Genomic DNA, 24,117 nt, shown 5'->3' with positions numbered 1-24,117 from the left:
CGCCGCCACCGCGCCTCCCTCTCCCCCGTTCAGCCCCGGGGACAAAGGCGAGGCGGCCCCCGGGTCCCTGTCCCTCGGCCCCGGGGGCTGTCCCCAGGGGAATGTCCCTTAGTGCCTGCCCCTTAATGCCTGCCGTGTCCCTTAGTGCCTGCCCGTGTCCCTCAGTGTCTGCCCATGTCCCTTACTGCCTCTCCCCAGGGTCTTCCCCCAGTGTGTCTCAAGCTGGTGTACCCCACAAGGTTTGTCCCCCACCCCTACCCCGGCTTCTCGCCCCCCCCAAGATGCTCCTTAGCAGCCCAAGGCTGGGAATAAATGTGGTGCTCGAGGCTCTGGTAAATGGGAGCAGGCCCCGAGGAGCCTCAAGCACCCCAAAAGCCAAGAGGAAAAGGAGAAAAGGCCCAGCGAGGTGTAGGGTGGGGGCCGCACGGGTGGGTGCGAGGTGCTGCATTGAGGTGGGAGCAATCCGGTGTGAAAAGGCAAGAGGGGAACCTGCTGGCTGGCAAAGCCCTCCGCTGATAAAGATCCGGGTGCAGCGGATCAAAGAGTCGATGCCGTGCCGCTGTGAACAAGGCAAACATCCCGCTGGGACACAGAAAACACAGGTGGAATGCAGTCGCTGGCCCTCGGCTCGGCACGAACGCCGCTGGGTACCGCGTTTTGGGAGAGATGAGGCCTGACGGAGACACGGAGCCTCCGGCAGCAGGCAGAGGTCTGGTTTCGCAGAAGGACCACAGGAACTCTGGGTTTAGGCTAGGGATGAGATGGCTGAGGGAACACATGACACACACTTCAAAAATACATAAAGGGACATCACAGACAGCAGGGAAGACATTTCTGCTACCGCAGGGACCAGGACAAAATGTTGCCAGCTCAAATTCAACAAGGGCAATTCAGGATAGATATTAAGGGACGTTTGCTAAATGTGAGAGTGTTTAAGTCCCCCACTAGGTTGTTTAGGGATAATAAGGATTCTTCACCACCAAGGATTTAAAACAAACAAACAAACAAATAAAAAAACACACTAGGCAGGTTCCTGTATAGAAATTTTGATTTGAATTTTGATCCTGCGTTGGGGCAGGGGATGGCCTACGCAACACACTGAGATTCCTCCCAGCCCCATCCATAAGATGAGGAGGTTTTGGTGAGGTTTTAGCTTCTCCCAATTCAATACAGTGCTGTGGAAACATCTGCCAGATGGGGTCCCACATCCCAGCCTTCACCACGCAGAGGACAGATGAGGAGAGGATCTCCTGGGAAGGTGCAGCCTCTCTGTCCACCGCTGCCAAGAGCCCTTGAGCAGTGTCGGCTTGTTGCTTGGGAGCATGGCACCGCGGGCAGGAAGTGCTAAATGTGGCCGAGAGCTTCCTGCGAGGATGAATTCCAGTGGGTTCCCACGGCTCCATGCAAATTTCCAAGCGCCGATCGCGGGTACAATTCCTGTGCATCACAAGGAGCTGTTCCGAGTTCATCCTTCTCACCCCGTGTCTGAATGGCAAAGCCCCTTCGGTGCGCGGTGACCTCCAGGTTATCTGGTTCTCCTCCCTCGCTGCTGCCCTTTCTGGAGGCAGATCAAAACCTCTGCTGAGCTGCAGCCACTTCAGACTGTGCTGTCCCTGACCCCAGAGCCAAGTGGCTCTGCGGGATGCCCATCACAGCATTTCATCACCCGTTCCCCTTCAAAAAAAAGATTCTTGGCACGTGGCAGGAGCAGACACGCTTCTAGAGGGGCAGATAAGTAAACGCTTCTTGATGGCAGTACAAGTGAGGGATATTCAAGATTTATTTGTACAGAGCACAAAGAGAACTTGCAGAGAGCAGATTAACAGCTCTTTCAAAACCAGGCCACGGCAGTAAACTGGAAGTGAATCAAATCCAAGTCCCAGTTAGTTTTAGATGGCAGCTTTCATTGGAATGTACCTGAGAATCTTACACTCTGTTCCTCCTAAGTGCCTCTCACTAACACCCTGTGCAAAGCAACCTAACCTTTTGTTCAGTTTCAGTCTGGAGACTTCAGTATATCAAATCTGTTTGGAAATGTCTTCCTCCAGTCTGGACTTGAAGGTTACCTCCAGAAATATCACCTCTGCTGCACCTAGAATATTTGCAGATGGGACTGTCCCTTAGCTCGTGCATCCGGAGCCATGTATTATGCAAACATTTTCCTTTTGCTCACATCCCAGGCTCGTTCAAATCAAACTGCATCCAACTCCTCGTCAGTCCTTCACATGTTGATCAAAGCACAGAAAACTGTTTTAAAAAGGAAATGCCATTGAGAGTAATATGCCTTCTGTTGTCTGGAAAAACCTGCTGATAAGGATCCTGGTGTGATTCAAAACGACAGGATGAAATTACAAAGAGCCCGTGTCACCTCTGCGTCCAGTTCAAAGTGTGGGCCCTGGAGAGGGGTTCATCACTGCCTGCCTGCTCCTGACCCACTTCTGCTACACGGTTGTTCCATGACAGACCGCGGTCGGTATTGGCAACTGATACTGTGTGAATCATTTTGCCATAGCAGTTATAAAACTATTTCTAAATATTGTGGTAGTGAAAAATCGCGCAGGCAGGAAAGCCAAGGAGCTCCAAAGAAAGGGAAAGGGCACAGAGGCACATCAGCAAGGCCCAAACGATTACCAAGGGTCCTGCCACATCAGCAGCTGTAGTATTTTCCTGTCGTTTACCCTAAACTGAAGCATCCATATTAATTTCATCCCTCTCTCTCTGATGGCTCTCACTCACTTCCCTCCGAGGTTTTCCAGGCAGCGCAGCGGGCACCGAGCTGCAAGTTTTAGTAACACCAGAGCCACTGCGTAGCCACCTGCACATGCAGTGCTTGTGTTTCCTTGTACACAAAATGTCACCAGGCAGCGGAATGTCACCAGGCATTTGTTTGCCGTCTAACCCTGCTCCCTCACTTATCACACGTGCTGCCACCCCTCAACCGCAATTAAGCCACCATCCTTCTGCGCACAGTGTTTAGTTTGTGGGCGATGGTGGGGCTTTTCGCCTTATTCCTCGCCTGCCCTGCGGGTGCCATTTCCCAGGACACGGGTTACTGAGGGCCAGCTCCCAAGTGAGCTGAGGAGATGCCGCGCTGCCCCATTTCCCTTTCTGCTTCCCACATCTCCTTGCCCCATTGCTGGGGGTCCAGTTCTGTCACCCCAGGTGCTGCAGCCTCAATTAATGTTATAATTATTGAAGTTGTAATTGAAATTGTAATTATTGATTAATTGTGACATGAATTCCCTGCTGGTGCCCTCAGCCCACCCCACCTGCACACAGTGCCCACAGACATGGCGTTAGGGGGGCTTGTGGGGGGTGTTCCCCCGCTCCTAGCCCTTTGTCTCCCCAGAAGCACAGTGACCCATCGCAATAACGAGCGGACAATCGCGTTTCAACAACTTTTATTTTATTCCTTTTATTGCTGACGCGGCAGCAGGACGCGCACCCCAGCCCCATGCCCAAGCACAGGCCCCGCCGCCATAACAGGCCCCACACCGCCCCCAGGCCGCGCTCCCCCTCCCCGCAGCGGCGGGGGCGGGGCCCATCACCCTGACAGCCCTCTCAGCCAATCACAGCGCCGCCTTCCCTCCCTTTCCCCTCCCCTCGCCCTTCCCGCCTCGTTCCTCCCGGCGCCGATCCCATTGGCTGACGGCCTCACCCGGAAGCGCCGGCCGCAGCCTCGCTTCCGGCCGTTGCTAGGCAACGCGCTGCCCGCTGGACTTCCGGGTTGTGAGGAGGCCCGCTTCCGGCGGCGCCATGAGCACCATGTTCGCCGACACCCTCCTCATCGTCTTCATCTCCGTCTGCACCGCGCTGCTGGCAGAGGGTGGGCGCCCGGAGCGGGCCCGGCACCGGGGGAGGGCGGGGGGGGGGAGCTGCAGGCTGCTGGGGGCGGTGGGAGGCTGCTGGGGGGGGAAACGGCCTGGGGAGGAAGGGCTGGGGGGCACCGGGGGGGTATGGGGGAGGTGTGGGGGGTGTGGGGGTGTTAAGGAGCGGGGCTCGGCTTGTGGTGGAGGTGAGTTCAAGGGGCTGCTCCTCGAGGTGATTTAAAGCGGGTGCTTCCCAAAAGGTGGTGGGGGTGGGGGTAGAGTTGGTGCGGGGGGTGAAGGAATGCTCCCCGGGGAAGTCAAAGCCGGAGTTTGCTTCCTCTTCCTGGCACTGAGCTGTGCCCCTGAATCTCCTCACGTCCTGGAGCTGAGGCTGCAAGACCCTCTCTTTCTTTCCTTTGGGGAATTCAGAGCCGCTGGATCAATAGGCTGTGTTTGCTGTCTAGGAGCCCTCCTGCATTGCGCTGGGCTCAGATGGCGTACCCCTCGTGGCCTTGTAGAGGAAGAAGCTGTGTTACCCTCAGAAGTGCCCCCATGGTTCTGTTCCTTGCAGCTGGGCTCTCAGGCACTCAGTAGCACAGCGCTGTTGTCAAATCGAAGCCAAAAAAAAAAAAAAGGGCCAAGAGCCTCAGGTTAAGCAATTCACAAACCACTGGGGCAGGGCATGTGATGCAACTAGTTTGGGTCGTGTTTTAATGCACAGTGTTAAACTGGAAGGTCTTGTGAGGTCCCTCCTACCTGAATATCTCTGTTTGCTTTTTTGAGATGTGCTGTAACCAATAGTCAGGTCCTCATAGGTGCAGAAATTATTCCTTGGATCTTAATTAGGTGCCCTGAAAATGAAGAACAAAAAGGTGTTTATTGCCTTAATCAGCTCATAGGCTTAGAGTGAGCAACAACTGAGAAATAGAAGCAGGAAGGGGCTAAACAAAACCACAGAACAGAAGTGCTCTGTGAGATACCCAGTGACTTGCAAACACTTTTGCTTATTTATGACCTGGACAAGCTTGGGAAGCAGCAGGCCCACGTGAACCTGATGAGGTTCAAGTCCAAGTGCAAGGTGCTGCACGTGGGCTGGGGCAATCCAGATATGAGCACGGACTGGGAGAAGAACACAGTGAGAGCAGCCCTGCAGAGAAGGACCTGGGGGTTGTGGTGGATGAAAACCTCGACGTGAGCCAGCAGCGCGTGCCTGCAGGGCAGCTGCATCCTGGGCTGCATCACCAGGGGAGGGAGGGGATTGTGCCCCTCTGCTCTGCCCTGGTGGGGCCCCACCTAGAGTGCTGCCTCCAGGTGTGGGGCCCCCAGCACCAGAAGGACGTGGGGCTGTTAGAGCGAGTCCAGAGGAGACCACGAAGGTGATCGAGGGGCTGGAGCAGCTCTCCCACGAAGAAAGGCTGAGAGAGCTGGGGCTGTTCAGCCTGAAGAAGAGGAGGCTCCAGGGTGACCTCATTGCAGCTTTTCAGTACTTGAAGGGGACTTATAAAAAAGATGGGGAGTGTCTGTTTGCTCATTCAGATAATGATAGGATGAGGGAGGAATGGTTTTAAACTAAAAGGGGAGATTTAGATTAGAGGTTAGGAGGTAATTTTTCATTCAGAGGGTGGTGAGGCAATGGAACAGGTTGCCCAGAGAAGCTGTGGATGACCTGGAGGTGTTCCAGGCCAGGTTAAATGAGGCCCTGAGCAACCTGATCTAGGGGGTGGTGTCCCTGCCTATGGCAGGGGGTTGGAACTGGGTGATCCCCGAGGTCCCTTCCAACCCAGGACGTTCTATGATTATTTTATAGGCACCATTGGAGTGTGAAAAGGGGATTAGAAGTAAAGTGATGTAACTTGCTGGTGGTTATAATGTGGTTTTGCAGACATGACGTGTGTTTTTGTGTATTTGCTGGCTTGCTTCTTTATTGCAAGAGGCCTTCGCTTACCTAGGTACCTGTTGGCTGTTTGTTTCAGGCATAACTTGGGTGCTGGTGTACCGAACAGACAAATACAAGAGATTAAAGGCTGAAGTGGAAAAACAGAGCAAAAAATGTAAGTACTCTTCAGACACGGGAGAGAATGTTTCTTCCTGCTTTAGCAAATGTCAAATTAAGGGCTCTGTGCTCTGAGAAAATCCTGCTGCATTTTCTGCTGAGAGGGAAGTGAACATTCTTCAGTTTAGGTTTCACAGGAGCTGAACTTTACAGGGTACCCAAACTGGTATGGAGCAGACTTATTTCTGCCCTTAATTTTCCTCTTGTTGGAGGTGAGGCTGGTGCTGAGATGAGTTGTGTTGTCCCAGTTGCCCCCTCACCCCCCTTCCTGGAGGGCAGGACAAGAGATCAGTACTGGAATCTGTTTCTGAGCACGAGTAGCCAGTGTGTATATATGTTTGTGGATCCTTTAGATGCCTGAAATAAGTTCAAGGATGTGGTTTCTGCTTTTCAAGGAGAATGGGGAATGAGATGTGTACTGAGAAAGACCTAGAGTAAAAGGAATGCCATGAAAGGTAAAGCATAATAAAAATAAAAAGTGGCTATCAGCGATGGGGAATGAGTAAGGACAAAGTCATGGTAGGAAGGTCTGAGCTGTCAGCTGGTACAAGAATAAATTGTACTAGCATAAACTGGAAACAAAAATAGTAATGACTAGAAAAAATGTCCCAGATAACTTCTGTAGAGAGGAGGTTTTTAGAGGCCTGGGAAGGACTGAATAAATGATGAGGGAGGGTAGGAAAAGGGAGTAGAGGGCCAGCAGCCAGAAGATATGCATCAGATGTTAAAACTTGTTTAAATATCTGCCAGGAAATGGTAAAATGGTGACTTGAACATGGCGTGTTTCAATGGACCTGTCTGCATCAGAAACAAAGGCGCAGAGGAGAAACTGAGCTAAGCTTTCAAATTCGATCGTATGTTCCCTGTGCAAGTTGCAGCAGTAACAGAGCACACAATGGCTCTGGGGCTGAACCAGCGCTGGTTTTACCTTAAAAAATATTTCCCTGTGCTGTCAGTGCTCCAGGTTTGTGAGAGCAGGATTAGCAAACAGTGTTCCTTCCAGTCTGGCTTACTGCAGCCTTCCCCTGGGCAAGACAAGCTGAAGAGTAGGACTGTAGTCAGGCTTGAATCAGCTCCTAAATTAGGGGCTTTTGTCATCAAGTGGGATCAGATGGAGATTGCATCTCTGCCTGCCCCCTCTGCTTGATAAAAATGTGTTGGGTTGGAGGAGCCACCGAAACCCAGCTGCAGACTTGGAGGTAACGTCCTGTGGAACTCGGAGGCAGTTAGCACGGTGTAATCTCGGGGGGTTAATCACTGCTCTAGGAGTTGAGTGCTGTTTGTTTTTATAGCTCTCCTGATATCTAGGTTCTAATCTGCGAAGGGAAAGATGGGAGGTTCGTGCATCTCAATCAGTTCCCAACCTCGTTTGACACTTCCCTCCCACCCTGCCCCCAAATCCCCTTCCTCTCCAGAAAAGTGAAACAGAACCGTGAGGAGTCACTAAAAATCCAGGCTTGATTTTTTTTTTTTCTATTTTCCTCTCATGCTGAGGACAGCTGGCTTACAGACAGGTTGTAAAGTAGACCACTTGAACCACACCTTTCAACTGTTATCCAACACATCTGAAACAGGAAAAAACACATTTGAGATCCCAAGTTCTCCCTTGGGAGCACTAGCAATCCGAGCAGTTTGCCAAAACAAGTGGGCCGAGTAGCATGCTTGACCAGACGCTGTTATTCATAAGCCTCAGCTTCGTCTCTTCCTATCCTCTTGTTTCTATTGAGAGCCACTGTTGTTGGAGACTGCTGAAGAAATGCTAGCAAGTGTCCTGGGATAAATGTGGTGGTAAACTTGCAAGGCTCGAGTAAGTCTGATCAGAAGGGTGTGTTTGAAAGAGTGACTCTGTGACTTACGGTCCTGCAGACAGGCTTGTGAGACTGCCTGACAGTTGTTTGCTCTGTGCAAACCATAAGGGCAGTAGGGCTGCAGGGATCCTCGGGGTTGGCATGAGGGTCAACAGTGCCCTTCAGAGTGAAGGTGGGACGTGGAAGAGCCCTCGTGTTGGGCCTGGGAGCAGTAGTTAGGCCAGAAGAGTCAGTGCTCTCCAGCTGGAGTTCGAGCTGGGGGCCGTGGGATTCTGTGGATTGGTCAGAGGTGGACTGGTGAGGATCTCCCCCCTGGATTTGGCACCAGCTGCTCCATCAGCCTTCCCTGTGAGCAGTGTGTGTTGTCTGGCATGCTCCAGCATTCCCTTTGAGCAGGCTTGCCTGGTTTGTGCCCTCCTTGTAGCCTGCCTGTGTAAGATGTTCTTGTTCTTTGGAAAAGCACGTGCCTTACAACATCGCTGTGGAAGGGGTGTTTGGAAACCTTCTGTAGGTTTTCAGTGTGGCTGACTTGCAGGTAACAAGCAGGTCGGAAGCCAGCGTGACTTGTGTGTCTGTGAAGACTGTCTTTATTTCACTTATGCTTTGAAAAGAGGGCTAGAAAGTCTGTGCTGAGCTAGCACTAATGTGGGAGAAGTCCTCATGCTCAGCTCTCTAAAGATGATTGTGTGAGCTAACAGGAGCCAGCTCTATCTGTTGGTGGAGTAGATACAATACAGGTACATAGAGCTGAGAGTAAAAAAGAACTCTTGGTGGATCAGAGCCATGTTTTATCACCCTGGCTTCTTGTAGTACTCATTTTACAGAACTTTAAGAGCTGTCTCTCTCTGGAAAAGCTGTTCTTGCTGTTAGCAGGTGAGCCAACTCTTTCTAGATTGTTTGCCCTGCTGGCTTTACGGTAATTTTTCTGCTGCAGTGTTGGTTGTTTGCAGCTGTTTGGTGAGTGTCTGACTTGGGGTTTTAGTAAGTATGAGCTTAGGCTCTTACTTGAAAATATTGGAAATGCTTCAGTACTAATTAATTGAAAGAGAATGGAGAGGCTGTGGCCGACTGCTTGGACAGCATTTCCCCTGAGAATTACATCCCTTCTTCACAGGCAGGCAGAGAACACAGGCTTTCCTGTGTTCTGCTTCCCACTGCAGATAATCTGAGCAGAGCTTGCCACAAAGCTCTTTTCATTAGACTTGCTGAATCAAAAGGACTGTCTAGTGCTAATGACAAATCAGCAAGGGTCATTTCAGCCAAAACTGTCCTCAGGCTGCTTGGTTAACAGTGTAACGGGCTCTTGACAGAGTTTAAAATTAACCCTTTGAAACGTTTCTATACCTCATCCAAGATTTGGAAAATATTTTGGGTTTCAAATATTTGGTTTGGTCAGCCTTGGTGGTTTATAGCTTGTAGAGTATGAACATGCTCTACCTTGCTTCCTTTCATGCCCGTCCTGTAAAGGTAATAAAATGGTTTTCTTGTGCGGAACAGGAGGCTGGGATCTATGTAGAACTGATGGAATATTTTTCTTTGCATTTTTGCAGTGGAAAAGAAGAAGGAAACGATAACTGAATCAGCAGGCCGGCAGCAGAAAAAGAAAATAGGTAAGATTAGGAGGGGCGTGCAGTGCCCCAAGAACAGGGGAGCAGTAAGGAAGTGATTTTCCTTTCCTTCTGAAGTGGTGCTAGAGCTGGCTCTTGGCCTGTCGACTGGCAGTGAACCCTTTGGCCTTATTCCTCCAGGACAGGAGGCCAGCCTGTAGCTTCTTGATGCTTTTCATCAAATTCAGACTCCCATTACTATTATTGACTTAAGTTGCTGAAGTTCCTTGCTGTTCTATGTAGAGCTTGCATCAGCTCTGGCTGCATGAGTGACTGTGGAGCTTTTGTTTTTCTTCATTTGAACACGTCACAGCTTTAGGTGTTTGCCTGAGTTGACTCTAACTGCACTGAAATTTACTTAAAATTTGATAAATCAGTACTGCTAAATGATTTTCTTTTCCATTCTTTCTATTTAATTGTCAATATACTTATTTATTTCTGTGTGAAGGTAACTCTTTAAATATTGGACTGTGCAAGAACGATGTGGTAGATGTTAGGAAAACTTTCTAAAGCTGAGGTTCATTAATCTGCAGGATTATAAAGTAAAACACGCAGTAAAGCCTGGTTAAAATATTACAGAAATCAGAGCAGGAACACTTCTGAGAGCTCCTGGGAGTTGGCTTCCTCATTCCTGTGTAACACCAGGTAGCTGGATTAGTCATTTGATCTGCACAAAGCTTGGGAGTAATCATAAACATATCTTCAAACGGTTCTTCCTAGGTATGAAAACCTGTTATTGCTAGACTTCTGAAGGGATGGGAACCAAAATTCTTCCCCTAGCATATCTTCAGGTTTTAGTCCTGAGTAATGCATGCATACTGTGACTGTTAACGAGATAAGGCAGTCTTTATAAAGTTGTTACGTGCTGTTGTTATCTATGGTCACTTTTAATTGTCAGTGACTTTTTTTGCAGGGCGCTATCCAAACTGTGTTTCTATCAGAGAATATTTAACTTGTGCTTGAATTAAACTAATAAACAGTAGAATCTGAGGAATTTAAAACTGATTTTTTTTTAAAATACGCTGAAATAATCTTGTTTTGCAAATGAAAAACAAAGCACAAAGGAGCTGAGAACAAAACTTAGGAAGTGACCACTGATTTTGTTTGCTGTGATGCTTGCTGGCCAAGCTTAAGATACTCGGACTGTTGGGTTGTTTTTTGTTTTGTTTTGCAAGTGCTGCATGACTTCAGTGTCTCATTTGCTTTCAGGCAAGGCTGAATTCTTAGTGCTTCTGCAAAATCAGGTCTAAATGTCAAGCTGGACATCCAGAAAATGACTCATAGCCGTTAACTACTTCAAAAACTCTGATCTCAGTGACTTGCTGAATGTTAAATCATTCTGCAGTGTGTAGCGTTGGTAGAACAGCCAGATCACTTGAGCTGGAGTCACTTAAAAGAACTAGAATTGTAGAATTTAAATAAAACAAAACAACCCAGGCTGCCATCCATCTTCTGCCCAGAACAAGGCAGGAGGTGTGTGTGTGACCTGACCTGGTCACGTTTGGAGGTGAATCATGCATATACACAGGGAGGGAGGATGAAAGTTGTGTGGGCATGCTTAATTTGGTGTTTCCTACTTACCGATTTCTATTAATTGTGAAGCGAGCCCATTTCAGCCATATTCTATCCCAATAGCCTTTTGTACTGCTGGAGCAGTGCACCTTTAATGCCACGATGCAGCTTTGTCACTTCAGCTGGAAGAGTGGGTTCGTTAACTTGTGGCTTTGCTGTGCTTTCTGCCTCCACCTGCCCCTAGAAGAAAGGACAGCGATCTTCCCAGCACCCACAGAAGTGCTCGGTAGACAGCAGAAGAAACAATGCTGGCAAATAAGGTGCTCCCTGTATCCCCATGGTTTGTGTTCTGGTGGGCAGAATTAGAAGAGCTGGGACTCTAGGCTCTTCCCTGTTGACTCAGCCTTAACTAGCTTAAACTACTTAAATCTACTTAAATGCTTCTTATGTGTGGCTTGGGTGGGAATAACCACTTGGATAGGATGGTAGGACACCTGAGGGGGTTTGTTTTGAGTTTGTAGAAATGGGTGAGAAACAGGTCAGGTATATTGGGCATCTGGCTGTGTTCTTGATCCCTGTGCAACCTTTAGCCCATCTCCTAGGTGGTTAGTTATGTAGCAGAGGGGGGAAAAAACAAGTATTTGTGCCAAATCCGATTCCTAAAGAGCTGGCCTACTTGCTGAAATGTCCGAAAACAAAATTCTCCACCTAGGTCAGGAAGCAGGTGTCTGGGAAGTTCCTGCCCGAGGGGATGGTTTGCAGCTAAGAACAGCTGAAAACAGCAAGGAGGATTCTAAGAGGTCGGGTAGGGGTGTTGCTGTTGCTTTGTGGTAATACTGAGGCCCTGTATTCACCAGGTTTTGATTGGGGCTTGAAAGATATCTGTTGAGCTTCTATGCTGTGGGCCTCTGGTTCTGAAACATCACAGGGGTCCATCAGGCAATGCACCCATTGAATAGCCCTTCCCTCCTTCTCTTCTCACACTATTCCTTGTTTAATTCATCTGCCCACAGCCTTACTCCAGCTTAAATGTTGCTTCAAAGCCCTCGTGCCCCTCTGGATCATCAGCCTGAGAGGAGTACAGGGGATTGGGTGACACGGGAAAAAGGGACAGAAGAAGTGACAGGTGTGGGTGGTCCTTGAGACCTGAGCAGTTCTCCAGTGAGGGGCACAGGAAATGTAATGGGGGGGAAAATGAGCGCTTTTGAAGTTTGTGGTGACTTAAGGACAGAGTGAATTCCAAAAGAAGCGTTCTCTGCAAAGCACAGTAGTGCGTGTTTTGCTGGAATTTGTGTAGGAAACATTTTTCTTCTTTGGAGAGTCTTTTAGGAGTGACAGAAGTACAAAAGTCATTACTGAAACTGGCAACTTTGCTGGCTCTGTGTACGGTTTGGGAGTCCCAACAACCTCCAAAACGAAATCCTTGTTTATATAACGTGCTGACAGTGGTGAGCCTGTGGCAAATTGAGCCTGCTCTCTTTTGGAAGCATGCTTTGTAGGCACTGTCTTTGTTTTCTGGCAACATCGCTCGTGCTACTGTGTTAGTTGGTTGAGTTGGCAAATCTGACATTCTGTGCATTTCTTCCTGAAGTGCTGAATGTGTGATTCCAGCCTCCTCTTCTTTTGTGCCTGCGTTGCTGCGTGCTGCTGGGATGGAGGAGCAGTTGGCTTTGTACAGCTTTTCACTTGATACGTCTGGCACAGAGAGCTGGAGTTGGTTTTGGGAATGTTGCTTGTTTGGAGAGCCAGGAAGGTTAAAGCTTCCTGGAAATGAAAACACTTCGGTTTCTAGGCTGGTACAACTGATGGTAACTGTTGTTGTTTTTGTCCTTCCAGAGAGACAAGAGGAGAAACTGAAAAATAACAACAGGGACTTGTCAATGGTAAGGAAAATAAAGCCAGTTCCTAACTGCTGAAGATCTCAGTCAGCAGCTTTCTGACAGAAAGACTCTGTTCAGTTGTCAGCTGTAGCAAGTCCTCCTTGCAGCTCTTTCTGGATTCTCTAATAGGTACAGAACTTAGTATGAGCCACAGAGCTCTCCAGCAGTTAATTTATCCCCAGCCTCAGCTGTTTTCATTTTTATAAGCCTCCGTGATGTTTTCGAAGTAGAACTAATTTGTCTGACTTCCTCCTGTAAGTTCTGTCTTTATAATGGGTTCCTGCTGGTTGTGTAGGCCTACCTGTGGAAGGTAACAGCACAATTTTTGAGCACTCTGTTGTTTTTTTTTTTGTTTTGTTTTGTTTTTTTCCTCTCTGAATTGGTTCTTGACATCAGTTGTTTTTGCTTTGGCTGCGTTTGTGCCCAGTTTTTGATGGAATATTACTTTGGGTGTTCTCTGGTCACTTTTTACAATCCTTCCAGCCTTCTTCATCATCCTTTTTTTTTTTTTCCTTCTAGATTGCAGTGATGCTATATAAAGCCTCTTCTTGAGGGTTTGAGCCCCTAATCCCTCAGTGCAGGCCTGTTGTTCATCTCTGACCTTTCTACTTGCAGGTTCGGATGAAATCCATGTTTGCCATTGGCTTCTGCTTCACTGCCTTGATGGGAATGTTTAATTCCATGTAAGTATCAACTTCCTGGATTCTTCTTAAGCTTTCATGGACTTCTCATTTTTCACTCCACCACCTGAAGTATTCTAGTGGCAGGATCTTCTCCAAGGCCCATAACTAATCGGTGTGAAACGGATCTCTCACAGCACACATCTTCTTGAGAGTGGACACTGCATGCTGAATGCAATCGCATTCAACAAATGGAAAGCCAGCTGGATGCAGCTCTAACATCCTCCTGTTTGGGACCATCTTCTAGGGCAGGTTTGGTTGATGTCAGGCAAGCAGCTGTGGTTTGCAGCTCCTTTGGCTCTGCTGTAATGTGACTGAAGAACACTTGCAAGCAAAACTGGGTCAGCTCTTCTGCTCTCAGAAATGAGCTGTAATTGCAGAGTTTGTTGCTGCCCTACTTAAGGTGATCAGAGTGGAGATACTAACAGGTCTAGGCATGTGCTCTAATCTTCTTTTGCTTTAAAAATGACCCGAGGTTGGTCTAGTTGAAATCAAAACCAAAAAACTGTTTTGCATGGTTATAGAAGGCTTGCTTCCAGACACATGAAACTGAGAGACTGTTCTTGGCTTTTAAAACTTGGCTCAGTCTTGAAATGTGGACTTCCCATTGGTTGTAAAAGCTGAAGATAATTCAGATATGGAGACTGCGTGGTATCTGGGCAATATACTGATGCTGCAAACGAGAATTTACGTTCTTGGACACCAAAACCTCTGGCTTCTCTGCTGGCAGTCCTCAGGATACAGCCGATTGTTATTTTACTGCAGATCTGTGGGTGGATAAATTGCAAACAGGGGGTAACATAATATCAGAACTGCCAGTGTGGACTCCTTATTCAGCTTAGTCAGACCTCAGCATCTAGCATTCTCTGGAACACTCTGAAACTGAGCAAAGGAGCACAGCACTAAAGGACTTTAAAATCTGGGTACAGTCTTGAGCTATTGTTGTCCCATCTGCAGCCCTGAGGGTGGATTGGAGGTGCATCTTGAGTCATGTGCCCAGCAGCACGGTGTCTGTAGTGCTGCACCTGAGGCATTCAAGTGCTTGGCTAGCTATTTTTGGTGCAATACAATTAAAAAAAAACAAAAACCCACCCTATTCTGTTTTAGTCTCTTAGAGCGGAAAGAGGCAGCTTGGAGTATGCTGAGTGACAAGTGTTAGGGGACTGTACATTCACTGAGTTTTTTAGGAAGGAATTGGTTTTTGGTTGAATTTTGAGTGGCTCTTCCTTCCTTCCTTCTGTATTATCCTAAAAAATGAGTTAATTGGTTTCTTCTCCTTTAGGACCACCAAGATGACTTGTCTTGTTCTTCTTCTGAGGGTTCTTATCTGTAGAGATCATGCTACCAGCCATGGTGCTGATATGTAGCTTATGGGCATATCCTGCCTTTAGCTGCCTCTTTTTCAGAGCCCATCCTGGAAACCTGAAGACGAGCATCCAAAGAGCAGTGTTAGAATTGAAACAGCTTTCTTGCTAAGTCCGGCAGTTCTGAGGCAACTGAGTCAAAATCTGGAGATTTGGCTGTCTCGCCTTTGGGGGTAGCTAGCTAGATCTTTGCTCTTGGTCTCAGTATGTTTGTATCTGAATGGCAGCTTTGCTGGCTTGTACCTGCACTGTCTGAAGCCTCTAGAATGGTTTGATGGAGTTGTTTCTCTTTCATGTACTGCTGTTCCCCTGACACAGTGTAAGAGGCAGCTGCTTGGCTCAAGAGAATGCTTCAGTTATGAATTCAGGAGGCTTTTAGGCACCGTGTGGGAAGCTGCTGCTGCTGCCAGGTCATTCACTGAAGTGCTGTGGGTGTGGTAAGAGGAGGAGGAAAAGGCTGGCTGACACCTGCAGTGACTACAGCCCCATTTCCTTGCCTTTCCTTTTCTTGAATGAGTTCATTGCTCTGGGGGGACAAGAGGAGCAGGAGTTGCATGGAAGTGACAAGGCGTGCCACCCCTTGGACAAGGGCTATGCAGGCACTGCTGCTCTGTGCCTGGGCACCTCACCTTTGCTAAGTTCTCAGCAGACAGCTAAGCCAAAACAGAAATTAGCCTGATGATTGCCTCTCTTCCTTAAAGTGGCAGTGGTCACGGACCCCACTGGAGGGATAAGTAGGAAGCTGGTTTAAACCCAGAGAGCAGAATTCCATGTGAAGGTGAGCAGCTGTATGACTGCTGTGGCTTAAAAGGTTCTCTAGGGCTGGGAGCTCTGCAGCAGCGTGGCCTCCAAGCAGATGGGCTTCCTCTTGGGAGAGAAATTAGCTTCTGTGTGTCTCAATTTTCTCCTGTCAGAAGCTGCTTAATGCAATCAAGTCCCTGTTTTGCTCTGAGCTGCGCGTTTCGGTACCCCTTCTTGATGACTGTGAAAACCTGCTGGAGAAGAAAAAGCAGGTACCTCGGGGTGCTACTGCTGAAGTACTTGTCATTCTCACAGCAGGAATAACGCAGAGTTTGAAGCCACTGGGGGATGTTACCGGGAGATAAACATCCGTTCCTAGCTCCTCTGCCAAGCTGCTTGTGAGATGTAAACAAAGTTGGCGTGTGTTTGAGCTGTAGCTGTGTGAATGCATCTCCACAGGAAAGAACGCTCATTTAGGATCTCTTGAAACAAGAAACACCTGTTAGAAAATCAGCACATGCAGAGAAAATAACATCCAGCTATGCACATGCTGATGAGGCATCGTACACGCTTTACTTCAAAAGATTGGGTCGACTGTCTGGATTGGGAGAAATCTTTGCGAACTGGCCAGAATTCACACTCTGCCTGGTGCCCTGGAATGTGGAGCTGGAGGAGCTCCAGGAGCAGGACAGGCTGCTCGAGATAGGCGCTATTGTCCTGCCTCTGCACTGCCCTTGCCTGCAGAGCTAGCGCAGAGAAGGCTGTTTGGGTTAAAAAGCGTGCTGTTTGTGGTTCTTCTCAGCATCTTGTGCTGAGAAACATAGCTGCTCTAGGAAAGGAGCAGATGTCTTTGACTTAGGCTCTGCTTAAAATGCTGTTTTGCTTAAAGCAAAGAGTCTGTCTTCTTGCAGTAGCTGCAGTACATCGGGGTGGTGGTAATCCATCTTTTTGTTCCAGTGCTGACTGTGTTCTGGGGAGTGATCTGTTAAATCTGGTTTTTGAATGAAATGCCCCAGTAAATGCAAAACGCTGACAAAGATCTCCTGAATCAACAACTTGTCCAGCTGATCACTTGTATGTCACTATTAAATGCTCTCACCGTGGCAAAATGGTTGTCGAGGGAAGCCTACCAACCTTCTGGGTGATTGGCTTTTTGAGAGGTGCATTCACCTCCTGTAGTGTGTATAAAGGTGAGCTGGGGAAAAGCAGCGTGGCTTTTTTAGTCTTCCACGTGGTCTTGTCTGCTCTGGTGGCTTGCTAGAAGCGTTCACTTGTTCTTTATATAGCCAAAGGCATTTTCACTCTCCCTATTTATGATCTGGTGCTCTTTTTTTTTTTTTTTTTTTCCAGATTTGATGGCCGAGTGGTGGCAAAACTTCCCTTTATCCCCCTGTCATACATTCAGGGCTTGTCCCACCGCAACCTACTGGGTGAGGATTACACTGACTGCTCCTTCATCTTCCTCTACATTCTCTGCACAATGTCCATCAGACAGGTGAGTACGCTGTTGTCTCTTGCGTGCTTGGAGCAAGGAAAGCCCATGAAGAAGCTATCAAAGAAGGGTATCACTGCTGTCCAGTTTGCATGTGTATTCTTTGATCTGTTTGTGTTATTCCTGTACTTCATACTCATAGTAATTGTAGATTGGGATCTTAAAAGCAGCCACGATCCTGGACGGTGTGGAAGACGTGATTGGAAACATCAGAATTGCACCAGGATGCTAAGACAGGGTTGGCAGAAATGGATTTCTTTGTGTGTGCCTCTGATTAATTTTTTTTTTTTTTTTTGCTTTTGTCCTTACTGCTTTTGCTGACCTCCTATTTTTTTTTTTTTTAAGGACATTACCTTCAGAACTGAGTATCTCCCAGTGTTAGGGAGAGACTCGGGAAAGGGGTTTGGTGCGATAAGCCAGGAGTAGGCTACGCATAGTTACCCGGCTAAGTTGGTTAGTTCTGCCTCTTGAAAAGAGAAAAGCATCACTGAGGATAAAAGGAAGCGCCTGTTCAGGATCAGGCTGTGTTATCCAGCTGGCTAGCACCCTCGTGTTGAGCAGCAGTGATGTGTTGCGATGAAGATGAAGGTTCATTAACTGTTTAATTGGCAGAAAGGCTGGTGAGGACAAGCGGACCTCTGCGGCGCAACCAGAAGTCTGCTTTGGTTGCCAAAGTTTCTCAGAGTGCTGGGGATACAATAATAGATTCTGGGATTCGGATGAATGCTGGTGCAACTAGCTGCAAGTGATCTGCCCTTCCGTATTTGTTTCCTTTTTCTTTGATTTGCTTCCTGAATTCTTGCTGCTTTTCTCCTTGGCCGGCTTGCTGCTTTTCCTCGGGGGTGCCAAGGGACTCAAAGCGGATCGGTGATGGGAAGTGGCGTGTTATGCCAGCTGTCAGAGGTTTGGGTGAGCTCGATGGAGCAACTTAATAAAGTTCCTTTAGTCAAAAAGTGCCTGCTAATGAATCGACTTCGACGTAGTTCTCCGTTTTGGGTGCTTGTATTGAAATGAATCTGTGCCTGGCTGTGTGCAAAAGCAAGTAATGAATTGTAAGGTACCTCGTGACCTCCAGATGATCCTCTCAACCTTTGGTTCATCCTCTCACTCGAAGCAGGGGCAGCTTCCAAGTGCCAAAGGCCAGGGACTTCCCCATTGTGTTCTCTGGAAGACAAATCTTGTTTCACTTCCCAATAGCTGGAGCAGTGCACGCTGCTTTGAGAGGAAGGAGACCTTTTTACGTCTTTGGATCATCCTCCTGCGATGCTGTGGTCCGGTACTGTTCTTTGAGGCAATCTTCTGTGGTGCTGCTCTGTGACTTTACCTGTTGCATGGAAAGTCCCTTTTTTCTAGTGGTGCAGACTATTACGTGAAACTAAATAACACCATCTGTGAGAAATTTTTTGCACCCGTTGAGTTGATAGGGGAACTCCTTTGCTCAAAAATCCCCCGTGGATTTTTTTTTTTTTTGTCCAGAAATAAAATTCCTGTGGTTGGTTCTAGCCCTGGGCATTTCCTGCTGTGCCTGTTGTGAAATGAATAGAACCAAGTGGTTGTCCACTCTGGTTCTGGGGAGAAATGTTGAGCTAGTTGCAGTGGATTGGGCTTTCAAGAGGAAATTCAGGCAAAAAAATATCCTTTTGCAGCAGAGTTCATGCCGATGGCCCTGTGAGGATGGAAGTTAACGTTGCTTTGCAGAAAAGGGTCTTTCTGCACTGAAGCACTAGACAGTGGCCTTTGTAGTGCTGCCTTATTTATGTGATCGTGATTAACTGTATCTGAGATTCTCCATCTGCCAGGCAGCTCCAAGTTTCTTCCTCCTTGCTGCACAGAGGGATGGGCAGACCAGCTGCACTGCTGTGTGCAAAAGCTAGGAACTGGAGCTGTGATTCCTGGCATCCTGCTCTTGGTTTTAGTGCTGTTTGAATGCACTTGGATGGTAACAGCGTGGGGAAGAGGACTTGGAAGGGTTGAGAGGCTGAGGGAGAAGGGAAGAAAGCAATTGAGGGCTTACAATGGTGCAAAGGCTTTGCTTTTGGTGCTGTGACTGTAGAGGTGAAAGTTTTGTGACCCTGTGTGCAGAAGGGGAAATTTCACTAGGCTGGCTTCAAAGCAGCTGCTGGCCTGAGGGAGGAGAGCTGATGTGGGAGTGTCTGGTATAGACAGGAGAAGGAACAGAGCTGTGCTGAGAGTCACGGATGGGCTGTAAACAAGTGAAGGGAACGACACAGCCCTCAGCCCTCCCTTAAATCCTGGAGCTGCCTGGGAAGGGATCAAAGGCAGGGAGAAGAGACTTCTCTGTGGAACTCCGAAATAAGGAACTCTTGTGTACGTGAAAACAGGTGATCCTGAGGGAAATGCAGGGGAGTACGTGAGGGTGGGGAGACAAACTGGCTGTTAATTAAGCTCCCGTTAACGAGATGGGCGGCAGCAGGCAGTCTCCTCACGCAGTCCTCAGGCATGTGGGGGTGCTAAACTCTTCAGACACTGACTGGGAAGCTAGCGCTGCCTGTGACCTGGCCAGCATCTCCCGAAATAGTCTCCTCGCAGTGAGTAACTTCCTTTGCGCTGTTCCTCGCTCTCCCTGGCACGTAAATCCTGTCCCCCAGTTCCTCCTGCCTTCCTGTTTGGAGAGAGGAGGGTTGCTGGGAGAGGCCTTCCGAGGGTCCTTGAGCCGCTGGGTTTCAGCTGGGAAAGTCCGCTGGGTGTGAGGCACGCCGTCAGGGCTACATCCTCTGGCCCCATTCCTGTCACTGAACTCCCAGCCTTCACCTGTGAAGAGGAGCAGGCTGCTGGTCCTTGGGCGTTTGCTGCTCTTCGCTTCCTTTTCACACAAGCCTGAGCTGTGGACGAGGCCTCTCCTCTCAAATGTCATCCCAGAGGGGAGAGGGAGCCGGCAGTTATCGCTCCTGCTGGGAGTGCACTTTCCCACATGGCCTCATCTAAGGGCAGGGAACCTTTTGGAGCTAAGTTTTATCATCTTCCTTCCGTGCTCCTCAAGGTAGTGGTCTTGTTTGTGGTGGATGGAGGCTCTGCAGGCGTCCTTGTGCAGAGCAGCCGGGGTGGATTCCTCCAGGCAAGGCCTCCTGGAGCTCCCAGCTGCGTGGGTGCTGGGATTGCTGTGCAGCAAAACTGCGTGGCAGCTAGTGCAGAGGCACGGAGAGGACTCGTGGGGAAGGGGAAGGCCTGGAGTGTGACTGGAGACTTGAATCCACGTGCAGACAACTTGTCTCTCTTCCTCTTAGCTCCATGCAAGCAGATGGAGTAACTTCAGCCCCGTGGTGCTCTGCCCTGATACTCAGAGGAACAGGGAGGGAGGTGGCTGCTGCTTTGGATGCTCTGCTAGGACCTCGTTCTGCTCCACGCGTGAGGCAGTACAAAGCTGGTAGGATGCTGCTCCTGCCTGCTGCCAACTCTGCAGCACCCTCTGCTGTTGCCTAGTCTGTCCCAAAGCTGCTCTTGTTCCCCCCCCCCCCCAGTCCATCTCGACGGGAAGCTCTTCAGAGGAACCACACAAAGGAGTCTCCTGCAGTGAACCGCTCTCCTTCATATATCCAGTTGCTGAATATCAGTGAGTGGTGAACTTCTGTAGGCTGTGGACTTGACTATGCTATGGATAAAGCTAGTCAGTGGTTGTGCAGGGCTCCCTTTTGGTTTGTCTGGCCTCACTGAAGTACAGAACCACACAGGTGTGCCTGGGCTGCTTCCACAGCCACCTCGGGGCTGGAACCAGTTGGTGTTTCTGTGCTGCAGAGCCCGAGCTGGTTGCTGACTTCTTCCTGGCAAGTCTCAGGTGCATCTTCCCTGCAGGCCGGGGATACCGAGGCATAGCACAGAGCTGCTGCTCACGTGGATATTATCCTGCATGGCAAACATCAGCTGTAGTGAAAGGTTGTCTGGTAAACTGTACTGTATTCTGCTGCTTGTCACTGGGGTTTGTTTTGAGCAGGTACTGTAAAACTGGTGCCACTCCTGCACAGTGCTCCCCTCCTCTACTTTCATGCTTGTCTGTTCAGTCTGAAGCCTTCCTTTCCTTAGCCTCTACCCAGAATGATCCTTTCCAGTTACTCTAGAATTAAAAAGCTCTGCTTTTTTATCTTTGTTGTTCTCCTTCCATGATCAAAAAAAGTTCAAGAACTCAATGACCTCGTTATCTGACCTGTCCTGACAGTTATTTTGGGGAAGACACTCAGGTTTGAAGAGAATCCTCCTTCCTCCTTTTGTTGTCTGGATAGCCAGCCCTCAGCAGATGACAGGAGGGGGCACAGTTGTTTTCTTCTTTCCCTTGCATCAGACGTCCTTGTTTTGCCAGCACTGCATAAGCAGCTGCTTGAGCTGCAGTTATTTGCAGCAAAGGATGAAACTAAGGGAAAAGTTAACTTCTGTAGTTGCACTGTTGAAGATTTTAAAGGGAGTGTCAAAAAAAAACAAACAGGAAATCTTTGAACTTTTAAATACTCTGTTGTGAGCTGTTCAGCCAGTGCCTGACTCTTACTACTGAATTTCTTCCTTGTTGTTTTCTACCTAAACACCTTGCTCAGATACAGGTGTAAATGCAGAGGGCATTTCAGCAGTCAGTTTCTTGGTACGTGTGGCCTGTTACACAGTACGTCTCCCCCAATCCACTGCTCTTGTCTGCATCACCAGCATGCAAATTAATTCTGCACCTAACTGTCTGGCTCAAACTTGGCGTGTGCTTTGGTTGCCACGTTGCTGACCCAAATTCAGACCGCATTTGTTCCTCGCTAGTTTGCAGGCTCTGCTGGATGGCACTGCCATTGACAGTGGTTTCTGGAACTCGTGAAAACTGCGGGCTGCTTTGGTTCTGCCTGTGAGCACACGTTAGGAACCTTCTTCTGTGTACACTCTGCAGCCAAACTGCCAGTCTGACTATTGCAGGTTGAAGACACCAGCCCCTAAACAAAGCCATTAATGCACTCATCTCCCAGCTGACTGTGTGCTGTCCACCTGGAGGTGGGAAGGAGCCCTCAGCCAAAATGAGGATTTAGTCATGAGGCTCCAGCTGGGGTAGAAGAGAGGGGCCCGGCTATAACTGTAGCCATTAGTGGTGGTTGTTTGGCTCTGTACTAAAGCATTTTTCGACCTTGCAAGGTCAGATGTCCACGGTATGTTGGGCAGTTTGGTAATAAGACTGTGTGGGTGAGGACCTGAATCTGCTGAAGCTAGCAGGAAGGCTGCGCTTGCAGGCAGAGCTGGGATTTCTTCCTCTTTGGTGTCTCCCTTGCCACGGCCTTACTGACGTGCTCTTCTGCTCTTGTTTTTGCAGAACATTCAGAAGATGCTCGGCCTTGCTCCATCCCGGGCTGCCACCAAGCAAGCAGGGGGCTTCCTCGGCCCACCACCTCAGGCAGGGAAGTTTTCCTAAAGCACAGTTAGAGCCTTCACTGCAGGTCTGACAGCCGCACAAGTCTGCCCTGGGGAGGTAGAAGGATGGGATTCTGCACCAGGCTTCACGTGTCGAAAACCAGCCTATGCAGTATCTGCCACAGTCTCGGAAACACCTCGCCTTTGGAGTATTCTACCAGCAGCTGTTTGCTCATCAAACCAAGAAAGTTCTCAGAAGACGACTTGACTTTTTGTCTCTGGTGTTTCTGAGAAATAAACGGCATGGGCATGTTGATTTAGATGTCTGTTAATTGTGCTATAGGATGAGTAGAACTACCTTGGCGTAGCACAGTTGGCATGGAAATCAATTAAGATATCATAAACGAGATCTGCAGAACAGTTTAGAAAACTTGGGACAGTTGTGCTGAGAAGTGTCCCTTGTCTTAAATGTACTGGCTGTACTCCTGTGCAGTGGAGAGCTGGGCAAGGAGGTGTGCTTGGTTTTGTGTAACACTTCCAGTGTGCAGGGTGAGTTTTTTTTTTCTTTTATTAGCTCAGGTGGCAGGGGGCCCAGGAACTGCCCCTGTGCCAAGCTGCTCTTTGGGTTGCAAGTATTGCTGGATGCCTGCCCGTGCCTTCCTGGCAGAATGCAGTGCCACAGAGATTTGTAGCGTTGTACAGCTTCTGTTAAAGCTGCTTACTTCAGCAGAATCTGCTCAACTGCAGAAACAAACCTGGCCCTCAGTTTAATGAGTAAACTGTTAAATTATATCAGTGCTGTCCACCGCTGCTGAACCCTTTTTATTGCCTGAGGGGTTAGGACAGCTGCGTTTTTGTTTGTGCCCCTTAGTTTACTGATCATCAGTCCCTTCAGCACTATAAATCTTAAAAATTCCTCCTTCCTTCATAGGCCAGTAGGTTCCCTGTGCTGTCTTACACTTTGCCAACTAATTACCTGGCTCAGTCCTCGTGGCCAGGCCTTGTTCAAAAGGGCTGAATAAATTTTGCTGCTGCTCTCAAGTTAGGCTGACACTTTTCTTGGAGTATTTTGGTTCCTATAGGGGCTACTGATTCCTCGCTTCTGTGACCAGAAGCACACAAGGAACATCTTCCTAGAAGGTTTTGACAAGGTGCAGGGCAAGGGGATAAATCTGACATTAAATCCTACATGTTGCAGCAGTTCTCCCTAAGAAGCACGGAGCATGAGGATGCTGCATTTTTGACACGGTGTAGATGCAGCCTTCCCCAAGGAGCATCCATAGTTGTGTAAGTCCTGTTTCCTACGTGTGGCCTCTGTGTGATGGCCTGACCCTGCTGCAGAGCCAGAAACACCCAAACCTGCTGCACCAGCCTTGCTGCGTTAGTTTATCCTTCAGCATGCGGTCAGCAATCCAGCAGGGTGAGCGGGGAGAGCTGGGAGAGCCAAATCTGATGGGGCATAGCAACAAACCGTGCCTCGCTGGGCGAGGAGGTGCTGCGTGCAGCACAGGGACCTTCCCCGTGCCATCCCAAACCCTGCCTCAGCACCACGCTGCCTTTTGCCGAGCGCATGTGGCATCGTGCCGTGTTTTATCACGCTGTGAGGGTGATGCTTGCACATCCAAAAATTATCTGAAAATTAGGGCTTTGGTGCTATGCTGGCTCCTAACAAAGGGAGAATAACTCTCTAGGTCTGAGCTCTAAGAACCCACAAAATACAATGGGGGGACACCTACCTTTTGGGGGAAGAAAGAACGGTTTCGGTTCCGCCCTTTTTTACACCTGTGGGCCCTCCGAGCCGCGGGGGGGCGCCCAGGGCCGGGGCTGGGCTTGCCGGGGGGGGCGT

General features: G+C 48.9%; 1 protein-coding gene across 1 annotated transcript; it reads left to right on the top strand.

The window, feature by feature from the left end:
- Positions 1 to 3,726: 3,726 nt before the first annotated feature.
- On the top strand, positions 3,727 to 22,591 carry TMCO1 (transmembrane and coiled-coil domains 1). Its single transcript, XM_082765791.1, has 7 exons — positions 3,727 to 3,826; positions 5,783 to 5,860; positions 9,221 to 9,280; positions 12,626 to 12,672; positions 13,285 to 13,352; positions 16,805 to 16,949; positions 22,234 to 22,591. The coding sequence occupies exons 1-7, from the start codon at positions 3,757 to 3,759 to the stop codon at positions 22,330 to 22,332; spliced, it is 567 nt and encodes a 188-aa protein (XP_082621917.1). The 5' UTR covers positions 3,727 to 3,756; the 3' UTR covers positions 22,333 to 22,591.
- The last annotated feature ends 1,526 nt before the right edge of the window (positions 22,592 to 24,117 follow it).

The sequence above is a fragment of the Aythya marila genome, assembly GCF_965140915.1.
Source record: "Aythya marila genome assembly, chromosome: 8".
Classification (NCBI taxonomy): domain Eukaryota; kingdom Metazoa; phylum Chordata; class Aves; order Anseriformes; family Anatidae; genus Aythya; species Aythya marila.
This window is presented reverse-complemented; position numbering and strand designations above follow the sequence as displayed.

What these genes read in the sequence shown, in the direction of transcription:
- TMCO1 (XM_082765791.1), top strand. Translation starts at nt 3,757, where the DNA reads ATGAGCACCATGTTCGCCGACACCCTCCTCATCGTCTTCATCTCCGTC. An exon ending in GGAAAAACAGAGCAAAAAAT is followed by an intron (nt 5,861 to 9,220) that starts GTAAGTACTCTT and finishes GCATTTTTGCAG; the next exon opens with TGGAAAAGAAGAAGGAAACG. An exon ending in GCACAATGTCCATCAGACAG is followed by an intron (nt 16,950 to 22,233) that starts GTGAGTACGCTG and finishes TTGTTTTTGCAG; the next exon opens with AACATTCAGAAGATGCTCGG.